At 31.0% G+C, this 13645-nt stretch overlaps 1 protein-coding gene across 3 annotated transcripts in view; it reads right to left on the minus strand.

Annotated features, from left to right (window-relative positions):
- Nucleotides 1–13645, minus strand: part of XRCC4 (X-ray repair cross complementing 4) — a 249222-nt gene that overhangs the window by 86177 nt on the left and 149400 nt on the right. For all 3 annotated transcript variants that reach the window (XM_081296082.1, XM_081296084.1, XM_081296083.1), the window contains exon 7: nucleotides 6888–7035. In XM_081296082.1, the coding sequence (XP_081152208.1) occupies nucleotides 6888–7035 (148 nt within the window). The remainder of the gene's footprint in view (nucleotides 1–6887; nucleotides 7036–13645) is intronic.

Below are 13645 nucleotides of genomic sequence, written 5' to 3' on the forward strand. Positions count from 1 at the left end.
TCTCTTCTTGGCCACCTCTCCTTGGGTCTGGAGCCCTGATTCTGAGACAAAAGTGTTCATCTCTGTGAAAACTCAACCAAGTTTTTGTCAGATGGCAATGTCAAATTCTCTTATAATTAGTTTTATTTTGAGATAGATGACATATATAAATACAGAACGCCTAGAAAAAGGCAAAGCAGAATTTCCAAGAAGGGAAAAATGTTGAAACAGTTTGAAGTGTTGAGAATTAAGATGTCAATTAAATCATTTAATTCAAGCATCTTCTTAGATTTTATTACCTGCTTTATAATTTCAGTAATATTGGAAATTGACTCAATTTGGCAAAGAAGAAAATAATGAATTGGTTAATTAATCAATTTCTTTAAAAAAATCCAACTAAAATTGGCTACAAGTAACATTGGGACATATTAACAGAATGGAATTACTAGACTTTCATTTACTGGTGTGAACAGAGTTGGACCTATTTGTATTAGCTTTTACAGGATGTCTTAAGAAATAATAGAAGGTCTTAAATTTTTAAAAAAGATTTAAATAAAAAATACTGTGAAAATTTTTAATAGTATTTTAAAGATTCTTTTGAAAAACATGTTTGAATTCTGTTTTCAGAAGATATCCATCACATATAAGTCTAAATCACGGTGCTAGATGAAAAATACTTTTTTGGCTTTATGGTGTTTGATAAAAATTAAAATTTTAAGCTGGGTGCCAAATAAAGCCTGGATATAGTATAATTTTGTTTAGGTACACAGTATATGCTATTACATTTCCATAGAAAGTAATTTTTTCAATGTTCTTATTTATACTCAGGATTTTACCTAATATTATTGAAGTATATAAATATGAAAGCAATTTCCCAATTTTTGTAGTCTTTGTTAGTGGTTTTATTTTGTTTAATATATAGAACTAAAAAAGCCATACCAAACAAATAGTTTTAAGTGGTGCAAGATAGTAAATAGCAAGGAATGCATAGCATATGGTTATGCTGAATAGTAACCCTTAGTGTTGATGTTACTTGACAGAACAGGAAGAGTGTTCCTTAAGAATAATCATATTGTGTGGATTAGTCACACTAAATTTTTTAAATGAATGTTTATCAATATACACCAGATTTAAGAATTTCAGAGTATTAAGTAAGAGCAGGAAATCATCAACAACCTAAAAGTATTCCTGAAAAAAAGCAGGAAAAAGGCAACATGGCAGTACAATTCTCAATCTCAGGACTGCCTACACATGGTAATTTAAGCTTTTTTCCCTATGGAAACTTGATGAATTTCAGTATGTTTTCAATTTTCTATCTTCCTGAGTTTCCAAAGAATGAAAGTTTTATATAGTGTGTGGTTTGAAATACAGTTAAAAGAACAAAACTAAATATAACAACATTAGATAATTTAAAAATTATTAGATCTAAGAAGATGTAATAATGGCCAAAATATCAACATTTTCTTCTCAGTTTCATAATTTGATAACTCGTAAGAGTTAAAAATCAGCATCAAATGGTAGAAAAACCAGACAAAATCTCCTCTACAACGTGAGAAACAAGAACGTTTATTTATGCAGGAGGAATGATTGAATTCTTAATCACAACTCCTTGATCTGGCTGTGGTTCAGTGCTTAGTCTCATCTCATACCCTCTCTTTCTTGCTCTCTATCCTCCTTACACTCACACATTCTACCTGAGCATGTGTTCACAGGCTGCTTCCTCTTTTGAACCGTGCACTCTAATCCCTATTCCGCTATTTTACATCTCTTTATCCTTTAAATCATAAATGATGGTTCTTCAAATAATATCCTCCTGAAAATGTTTTCTCTAAATCCTGAACTCCTTTAAAAGTTTACAATTATATGTTCTATGCAATGATCTAATTAATGTTTGTGTCCTCTTTAGACTAGGCTATCTGAGATCAGGAATGATGAATACTTTGCTCAGTACTGTGAGGGAAGTCAGTCAGAATTCTTTTGTTTCAAACAAATAATAGTGCCTACTATGTGTTTCCTCAGTCAATCTGAAATCATGTGGTAGTCCTATAATGAATGCTGGGGCAATCATAGGAAATACAGTGGAAATAAAAATGTAACAGCCTGACAAAAATGTTTGGAATCCTGCACATGATTGGTAGGAAAACACTGAATGAATTCAGTGAGATATAATGGTTAAAATGACATGTTGATGTGAAATAGTGTATGTCAATTCAATGATCTACTGGATTATTTAATTATTTAAATAACTCTCTGGTTTTGTGACCCTAGGTAACTTACTTAGTCTCTTTCTACAACATAGTTTTTGACACTATTGAACAGAGTAAATATTTCCATATTGAATAGTTTCCACTTAATATGTTATGGTTACTTTTCAGAGGAAACTTAGAAATTTAGTACATCTATCTTGGATTATAAAATATTGTTGAGACATCAGTAGTGGTATTTTGAAGACCTTCTAAAATCCATAGGACTACTGTTTTGAAAACTGACTATTAAAAATGCATTTTTAGCTTAATAATTTTTTGTTAATGTTTTCTAATGTAGTTGAAGAATAATTATTTTCACATAAGAACTGAATTTGGCTTTATAAATCATATTTTCAAATATGTTTGACAATCTGTTCAGAAATTATTTGCATTATAGCTTTCAACTTTATTTATAGAACCTAAATAATGCACTAAATTTTTCTCTATCAACAATTTTTAATTGTTCCCTAATTATTTTGCTATATATTCAATAAATGCATTTTAAAGCCCAGATACTCTGAAAGGTCACCTTCCCTTTACTTAGTATTTAAGATCTGTTTGGAGAGAAAACCTGTCTTTTCACATCCCACCATCCTTGCTAATTCCCTGCCTCCTCCCTTACTCTCCCACCTCTCTTCCCTATCTATAATTCATCTATTCTGAAAGAAAATGTATGAAGACACGAACTGGGTGTCAATCTACTTTATATACAAACAGAGATATGAAAAATTTTGGTATATATGTGTAATAAGAATTGTAATGCAAAAAAACCCAAAGTACATGTTTAAAGACATGAATTGACATGAACACACTTAATATACAAAGATATGAAAAATTGTGCTCTATATGTGTAATAAGAATTGTAATGCATTCCACTGTCATGTATTTCAAAAAATGAAATTAATTAAATAAAAAAGAAAACCTGTCTTTTTACCATGAATATATACAGAGAAGAGCTAACACTATGTTGGAACGAAGAAATGGACAGAACTTGGACACTGCTATGTCACTTCATCCTTTCATTTAAACTTGATTCCCCAAATTTAGATATACTTACTACCAAAAACAAACATGGGGGCTTTTCCATCTTAAATATTACATACTTCAACAGTATTTTACAAAATATGGTTAAATATTTCCATAGTAAATTTCAGACACATTTTCTTATGAAACCTACTTATAAAATTTTTTTAGTTGTAGATGAATACAATATCTTTATTTATTTATTTTTATGTAGTGCTGAGGATTGAACCCAGTGCCTTACACATGGGAGGCAGGCTCTGTACCACTGAGCTATTTAGTTTTTTTACTGGCACAAACAATTCTACTAAAATTTTTACATTTGATATATACAGTTTTGCCCAGATATTGTCAAAATTTATAAATAAATTAACTTTTCTCAGGAAAAATAACACACTTTTTATCACATGCTACTAAATTATAACTACTACTTCATAATGTTATTTCACCAACTTGGGAGGAACCAATTTCTTTCAGAAGGAAAAGTTTACTATAGTTTTTTACAATAAATACAAATCTGATATATGAGTTATACACTGTAACTTTCTATATGTCCTTGCTTTTGAGATCCTACCAGTTAGATCCCAGTGATACCACTAACAAGGAGCAGCATTCTTTTCAGCTACAAATAAAATGCTCTAAATTCCTTGTAATTAGTATATTTTAAAATATGGAAAAATTTCAATGATTCTGATATGGAACCTTATGGGTGGTATATGTCTCCCACTCTGGTTCTTGTAATCACTTTGTCTTTCGAAATATTATAAGCTCTACTGTGGAAGTATACAGAGGGAACTGTGAGGTTTAGTGGTCTGAGTAATTATCTATTTATTCAACCACATCTGCATTTGCCTGGGAAGCTATAAATACATTACATTCACCTAAATTATATAAATTATTGATAAGTTGTAAGAGAAAAAAAAGTGCTTAAGAATGCAATATTATAAGAAGTAGTATTAAAAGCATAAAATAAAGGCTTCTAAGAGTTTTGTTTATTTGTTTTTAAGAGCAAAGAGTATGTTTTTATTTTATAAAAGTTTCTTCTTTTTTCTGGTAAAATGAATTGGGAGAGAAGAGCTAGTACAATTTAAGAGTCATAAAAATTCAGTCTACTATATTTAAAATGTGATTAAAAATCCTAGATATATTATTTAAAATAAGAAAAATATATGTAATTTTTTTTACACTTGGGCAAAGGAAGAGGAATTATGAAGCAGGATATCACCATTCGATGTCTAATTGATACAGGTTAAACTAAATTTTTTTTAATCTTCAAAATTCTCTCTGGTATCTAGTAATGTTTTTCATTTGTAATTAGTGGTAGTCTTGCCAACAGGTCGTACAATAATATATTTATCAAGCAATTCAAAAAAGCTTATATAGTTTATCTAAACTTTTAAGATAGTGAAAGCACACAAAATAAACATTGAGATGATCATTTGAAAGTGGGAAAGAAACATAATTTAATCATTAGAATGTTTGTGGAAACAAACTTATTGCCTTTATTAAAAAGCTAAAAATATTTTGTCATGATTCAGAGTTAAATTGCTTTCATTCTTCTATCATGCATGTAATATACTTTTAAAATGTCAGTAACCTCAAAATTTTACCTTTAATTCACACATACAGTGAAAAGTCCTAAGATGTAGCATCCAACATGAAAGGAACATATTTCTTTCTTAACATACACCCTGAAATTTTTACCAGAGGAAGAAAAATAGATCAAAAGCTGCATGAGGACACAGTCCTGTGTCTGTTTTCCACTCCCTGAATCCTCCGCATTTCATTATTCTGACACATAACCAATACTCACGACTTACCATTTGCCTAATAAAGGGCAGAGTTTTCTGAATATTTCAAACTGCTGGTAATTTTATTCTTTCCCATAATAACATATAGGAATAGTTTGGCTATTCTAATGTTTGTAACTTGGAAATAGATTATACTCTGCCTTAAACTCAATGAACTCTCTCAAGGGGTTAAGAGCTGAGGTTTTAAATTTAGATGATAACCACAAACCAGCAAGAGTTCAACGTACACTGAGCCTTTGCATGCATATTTTCTACACATAAATAAGGTATACATAACAGACTCAGTTTATTTTCAGGTGACATTTTTTAAGTACAAGTAGATCAGGCCAATTGTGGACAGAATAAACTCAAGGAAAAATAGACAAAATAATCTTACTGTTACATATAAAACATTTATTTTATTCTAAAAAACTTAAACTTTCTCCTATCAGTTTTCCACTTTCCCAAGGCATGCAGTGAAACTTAGCCTTATATTTTTACTGTCAATAACAGAATTGTGAAGCATTTGATCTCAGATGAAATTGGATTTTTTTTGTGTGTATGTTTTTTTTTGTTGTTGTTTTTGGTGTGCCTGGGTCTAGTTGATACTAGGCAAGTATACTACCATTGGCCATATCCTCAGCCCCTACTTTTTGCTCTCAGAATACTTGTAAAAACACTTGTGAAAACACTTGAGCACCTCAAGAGTTTTGTGTCTACATTTTGTTTCTGTGAATTATTTCTGCATATTCAAAATTAAAACTAAAAATATTCATCAATTCATTCAAAAACATGAAACATGCATCATGTGATAACACTAATACCATTCTTTATGAAATATCATATATTTTACAAGCAAAAAATCTTATTATAGCATTGTTTTATTCTTTTGCATGACTAGCATGATTAAAAACATTTAAATTTTCATCAGCGTCTGCATTCAATCAGCTGTGGCATGTTATTTTACTGAAGGATATGAAGAAAATCTAGCTGCATAGAGGTATGGAGTTGAAGAAGGGAAGACCTTGTAGAACGAACAAAGGGCATCATAACCCTCATGGATCCTCATTCCACACTTTAAAAATCATTAGACTATAATAATATCATCTGCCATGGTTATTATGTCTTAACTATATGCTAAATTAATGAAAATCTAGACAAAAATAAATTCTGATAGCAAACATGTATACATACATATAAATATATATATAGCCAAACACACACACACACACACACACCTCCAAATTATCTGCACATTCACTTTGGATTCAACTGATAATGTTATTATAAATACTTGTTGTTTTGTTGTAACAAAATGTTTATTATTCTAACTTTTCTACTCATTACAAGTAAATTAGAATGCAGATTGATGGAAGGCAGACTAAACTAAAGATTGAAACACAGTAAAATTAAAATATATAATGCTAAAATTTAATAGAAATAAACAGATGATTAGGAAAATGACATCTTACTTGAAAAAAATACCAAGCATAACCAAGTGGCTAATTTGAATACATGTATGGGTCCCCTTTAAGCAGTAAATTAGATTGGAACACTTCACTAAACACAAGATGGAGTCTAATATTTTTAGTATCCTACATGCCATTTCTAATTAATCTGTAAAAACCACAAGAAAAAATTTTCTTATATTTATGGCATGTCTGCTTTAAATATTAATAGGAATTAACCAAATGCCAGAGAAAATGTACTGATTCAGATATTCTATAATTTCTAAAATCATAATTTTTGTTCTTAAAAATAATTAAATTCAGAAATAAAAATGTTTTTTAGATTATATAATAGCTTTTTAAAAATCTCATCTCACCATTTGGCAAAGAATAAAATGACTTACTTTTCTTTCTCTTGAAGTTGAAGCTCCTGAGGAGTTATTTTAGGTTCAGTCCCAAGATTTTTTTGCATTAGCTGCCTCCTCTTTCTACTTGGTGCAATATCAGTGACATCAGGACTTGAAATAATGGAGTCCTCTTTACTTAAAGTGGCTAAAATAAAATAAAAAAAATGTAACCCAACAAAATTATGCATATAATATAAGTAAAGTATCAACTTGCTGCTTTAGCATTGAAATAAGGTTGAACAATTAAAATACAGAAAAACTATTTTCTCGAAACTATTCTCCTATAACTTCATGCAGATTTTTTGAAGTGAGCCAGTTAAAATGGTTTGTAATACTTTTTATTACCAACATAAAATATTAGATATATTGTACAATTGGAATAATTTGATCAGAATAGTTTTGCCCATCATAGGAAGAAATTTCCCAGACACATTATTAGCACAGTTTACTACGTTGGTGTTGGAACTGGTTGGAGGTACTGTAGTCAACTGTAAAAGGTATTTTGGGTGAAGGGAAAAAAACCCAAACTGTTATAGGGATTATATGAATCAATTTGACATTAAACCGTAATTATTAGCAAGTACAGGAACTTCTCTTAGTAACTCAGAGATAATTTCATAGTCTTTAAAGCCAAATGTTGAAATAAGAACAAGAAAGCTATAAAAAGTATTAAAAGATATCTCTAATATGGCTAAGTCATTAAATTACTCCTCAGAGTATTTGGTACATGTGAAACAGAAGCAAGAATAGAAACATGTTTGATTTATGTTCCCTTATTCTCTATTAACAATAAGAGAAGTTTAGAATTTTCATTCATCCATGCAATACACAGTATATTCTGATAGGATACATGCTTCTATAAATGAGAAGAGGTGCTTTCCTCTTCGTAAACACAGCAATGATGTCAATATAATCTGAACTTCAGGATATCCTGTCGGTTCATACAATATTTTTTAGCATAGTAATATTTAAAAGTGATTAGGGATAAACTTTCCTTCTAAATAAGGAGAGAGTGTCTTAACCATGTAAAAATGTTTAAAAGGGAGGAGATAGAAAGCTGAAAATTCTGTATAAGTCAATTCCTTTAGCACAAATAAAGGCTGGTTTAATAAACTAAATGAGAAAAGAACTTTACACTTTTTAAAAGTATACTTCTTTGCTAAGTGGTCATCAGAGCTGAAATAGTTATGAAAACATTTCTCCCTATATCTTGGATATTTAATTTTGATGGAATTATTAGGATCAAATGCATGCAATAACTTACATCTTCTCCCTTTGAGAGAAAGAGTGATGCAAAGGGTCTGCTGACTATGATTCTGAGTGTAATTTTTGTTGGAGATTTATTGGAGTTAGGATTTTTATTAGACTTTTAATGGGAGGTATAACAATAATGACAAAACTGCCTAATTTGGGGCTTTGGGCTCAAACTTTAATATTTCTCCCATAAACTCCATTACTTTTTTTGTAGTTGTAGATGGACAGTGTGCCTATATTTTATTTATTTTTATGTAGTGCTAAGGATCAACCCAGTGCTTCATACGTGCTAGGCAAATGCTCTGCCACTGAGCAAAAGCTTCAGCCCTAACTTCCTTATTACCTGGTTTTCAGGTATATGTGTGTGTGTGTGTGTGTGTGTGTGTGTGTGTGTGTGTGTGTGTATTGTGTGTGTGTGTATATTTATATTTATATTATTCTAGCAGAAAAGCCTGCATGTTGCCTTCTCACTCTATGGAATTCACACTTGATCTCTCTGAAATTGCTTACACATTGTTGGTCAATCTCTTAAAATTCTTCCCTTGATTCCATTTTTTTGTCTTAATAATAACTATTATTTTTGAGAAATTATATGCTGGACATTTTTCTATAGGTTTTGCATGTGTTATTTTATTAATCCTTAAATGACCTTTTGAAGCATTTACTATTACAGTCTTTATTTTACTTATGGGAAATCTGGGCTTCAAAGAGGTTAAGTGACTTGTCCAAATAACACAGCCTTTGTTCTTAACATAACTTTAACAATTAAAAAATTATTTTTAATCATGGGTAAAATATTATTTGATAAAATATTAACTGAATATCCATCAAATTATATTTTACTTTCCAAGGCTATTTTAAGTTTTTAGGACAAATGACTTCCTCTAGATATGTTGTACATTAATTTGTTAACCTGTAAAAATTGTACAGAGAGTAGAAAAGGTAAATTTAAAAAAAAGGAGTTTGGATTTTGGTTTTTTGTTTTGTTTGTCTGACACATTCAAGCTGAATAATTTCCCAAATTTTATTAAGCTGAGAGATGAGTAATTATAATACAACTATATGGTCCATGAGGAAAAAGAAAACTACCAAAAGTGTTGAAGGTAGAGGATATTGCAATTGTACATAGGCTTGTAAAATGGAGAGATTACAGCTGATGTCATTCCTCAATCTAGGAAGATAGAATATTGTTTTAATTACAATTTAAAGTAAACCTTTTTAAAAAATAGTTACCAAAAAATTTTTGTCATTCATTTCAAAACTCCAAATGAAGCCTTACAAATTAGCAACCAAAATGGATATTTTATGTGTGAAATGGCCACACCATTTGTTATAATGTCTGTAATTTACTTTAAAATAAAATGTGACTAATGTGCATTAGTTAGGGTGAGCTATAACCCAGTTGTTTCTAGCTCTAATCAGGAAGGCACAGACCATAAATTTGACAGAACAAAAAATTCATATTCCTGAGAGTATTATCATACATATTTTGTTATTCACATTTCAATCAATAACTGATGATTTACTGCTTGTTCTAAAGAATGAAAAAAAAATATGTGTACCTACTAAAATCAAGGCATATAAATTATATTAATAAATGTTACATATAGCTATTCATGAGCAAAATTAGAGATACTCATGATACACAGATTGGCTAAAATATTTTAGAGATACTCTCTACCATTTTATGAATGAGGACTAGAAATCCCATGAGGCCTATTTATTTTTAGAGATAATTTCTTATGCTACATTTTGAAGTGACTCTGTGTTTGTCCGCAAACTCTGGGACAAGGTAACTGCATTATCAGAGTAAGGACTGTCATTCCTATTACAGGAAATGTTATGCGTGCCAAAAGGGAAACTTCTTACAAGAGGTGGTGACTAGGAAACTTTAAAGGACACCAAGCTTGGAATTTATTCAAGCTTTTGAGGCAGAAATTATTTTGTGCTTATTTTCTAGTAAATATTTTTACTAACTACTTACTATTTTTAGTCACTAGTTAATGGTTTTATGTGTGACAAAATTTAATCTGAAAATATATTACTATTATTATTAGTAGTAGTATTACCTTGTAGCCAAATTATAAAGCATCTAATATTCTCATACTTTAAACGTCTTGGTGACTATCATTATTTAACACAAAGAAGCTGAACTTGTGTATGACCAAATATTTCTGGCCAGTTCACCCAAACATTATGATTCATTTCTCTTGACAATTACAGTGGCGCTTTTCTATAAAATTGGCAGGAGGAGAAAAGGCAGCTGTATAAGCTTAGTTACTATTTAAACAGAATATATCTTCTTTGGTTTGTGTTTGCACCATGGGAAACTGTGTTCCCTTCAGTTTTTCAGGCACATATAGTAGCCAACTGTATTGTAGTAAATTCTCCTTCTTTAAATATTCCCTTAAAATACCCATCTACCTTTAATGTCTGGCAAAATACTTTGGCCTATCCTCCCCTCTCTACCCAGCAATGCCAGAAACCAAGAAAAAGAGGCACTACTGCAATATCTGGAACCTAAATATTAAATGACTCAGTTAAAGAAAGCATTTCTCCAATTTCAAACCATCTTGCCTCTCTCCTCTAGCTATGATAATGTTCAGTCCTCTCATTCCCTTTGATCTTGACACTGGATACTACATTTCTATTCTGAACACTGGATCCCTTAAACTATAGCTGTGAGTCTCCAATCAAACCTGTGGTGAAACCACAGAAGGGAAAGAATTATATTGATAAGAAGTTAAATACAGGGACTTTCCAAAATGTCTATACCATTCATTGGCCAACGTACAGTTGGCCCTCTGTTCACTTGGGTTCTGCATCCATAGATTCAACCAATCACATAGAGATATTTATGGGGATCCTGAGACCAGTACCACTAGATACAGAGGCATGACTGTTTTTTTTTAACTTTAACAATTCAAGTTTTCATTTTTAAGTCATAATATCACATTTTAAATAAAAGCATCAATTCATATTGTTTATTATTTATACATACTTGTTTTAGAAATGAGGAATAATTTGAATAGAATTGTAATGTTTAAGAACAATAAGGAAAAATATGGCCAGGATAGAGTGGTGTTTAGGAGAGAAAGATATAGGAAATGAGACAATATATAGGTAAAAACATTAGGGAAGACGTGGCAAGAAAAGTAGACAGGGATATTAAATAAATTTGTAAACTTTTAAATTCAGGCAGAAGAATCTGAATTTGGGATTGACCAGGGAGGTGTTCTGCTATGATTCCACTACCAGAATTCTGAGTTTTCAATATTATCATTAGTTTATTTGTCATAACAATGTGCCTTTCACCATTTCCAGATTTTTTTTAAGAAAACAAAAGAAAAAGAAAAGCTATTGCTAATTAACCTACCCCAGTTAAAATGGTGATTGGCATAGCTATGGGATGAAGTTCAAGTTTTCATTAGGTTCACTGCATCTAAAAAATGGGGAATCTTTACACAAGCCCTGCTATTGTGGAAGGTGGCTCCACAAAAAGCCACACTTCTTCTCATCTGACAGAAGAACTGCAGGATGTTGGCAGCAGCAGATCAGACATGAGAAGAGTGTTGGCTTCCCTGGGTATTCTGAATGTTGAAATAAAATGACACCCTTGGCTAATCTGCCAGGAATTTGGATAAATCCCATGAGTTAAACTACCTTGAGTTAAACTTCAGTCTGACCAATGATGAACTCTTAGATCTTCATATATTTCAAAATTATTTTCCACCTTTATAATTTGTTTTATCAGGTTCCCATTCTATCACTTTTATGGAATTTTTCTTTTCATGTTATGTGTATCTTGACACACAGAAAGAGTCTAAAGTACCCAAACAGAAATGGTCACCTCTCCTCCCTTTCCCAGACTCCACACATCTCTACCTACCTTATATATACACACACTTATATAGATATCTATCTGTGTCCTAAAGCATGTTATTAATGGCAATGGCAATGAAGTTGTTAGACTCAATTATAGAACAAAGCAGGCTCTGATCTTGGGTCCCTTAAATGTGTGCTATTTGCAAATGCCAAGACCAAATAACAAGAACAACAAAAATCAGTGGTTCCCTGGTGTCTATAACAAAGTCCCATGATCCTAGCTCTGTGTTCAAATCCCTTCACAATGTGACCCTTACTTGTTTTTGTGACATCTCCTCCCTGAAATACTCTGTAACTATTCCAAGAGCTTCAGAGCTCCTACATTTTCATTATTGTTTCTTACTTTCCCTGTTTTCAATATCCTTCACTCCTTTACTGATGATCCATGCTTGTGCTGTCATCTAGCATAGCCCAACTCATTTTAGTCATTCCTAGTAGTTAACAATCGAAAGGAATATCCCTCTTTTCACTAGGATTTACAGTTTATTTTGTTATTTTTATTTTTATTTTTTGTTGCACTAGGACTTGAACCCAGGGGTACTCTACCACTGAGCTATATACCAAATCCTTTTTATTTTGAAACAGTTATATTGCTGAGGGTCTGGTGTCAAACTGGTGATCCTCCTGCCTAAGCCTCCCAACTCATTGAGATTACAAGCAAGAACCAGGATTCCTGGCAGTACTTATAGTTTTAATCACTCATTTTACACCTACTATCTTGTATTTGTTTTTGTCTGTTTGCATTTATTTTGTTTCTCCAATTAGAGTATGAAAACTCAACAAGTGAGAGTCCACATCTTAAACTTTGTTACATCACTAACATATAACCCAACAGTTATGTACAATGAGAAACATGAAGATTGGAACTCTAATATTCAAGAGTTATTTCTTTATTTTTGTCATGAAAACTTACTTATGTATGAATGTCCAGATGAGATAAAGGGGAAAGTAGATTGATAATACATGGGTGTGTGTCTTCAGAATTTACTTTGGGCACATAACAGACTCTCTAAGTTCCTCAGTGAAGATGTTGCATACTAACCATGATTTTGGAGATGATGAAGTAAATAAATTGCTTATAAAACATTTTATACATTTGAAAATTGTTTTATAAATAAAAAAGCATCAGACATATTTTATGTCATAATTACAATATTATTAACAAAATGTGTGAGTCTTTATAAAAAACCAAAATGAGATTCATTTTGATGAATTCGAAGAACTTTACTACTATCTTTTAGATCTTTACACAAATACAAAAAAAGAAAAACAGAGCATTATAATTAGCTGTTTTCTAAATTCAAAATAATTTGGTAATTACAGAATCACCATCCATTATGAATACAGAATACTGAGTCTGCTATCACTTTTGGGGGCTGCTTTAATCATTTCAAAAGTTTTTATTAAGTCTTTACAATCAGTAAGTCATTGTGTTTTATTTCAAAAGATTTACAATTTTAAGGGAAAAAACAAACAAAATCTAAACTTTAGAACATAATCCTTGGTAAATAAGAAACTTCAAAAAACATATTTCTATCCACAGAGAAAACAACCAACCAATACCACAGGCTACTAGTGTGTCTCTGTATTATGTCTTCCTGACAAGAATACAGATA

This window comes from Spermophilus citellus (genome assembly GCF_964194105.1).
Source record: "Spermophilus citellus genome assembly, chromosome: 1".
NCBI lineage: Eukaryota > Metazoa > Chordata > Mammalia > Rodentia > Sciuridae > Spermophilus > Spermophilus citellus.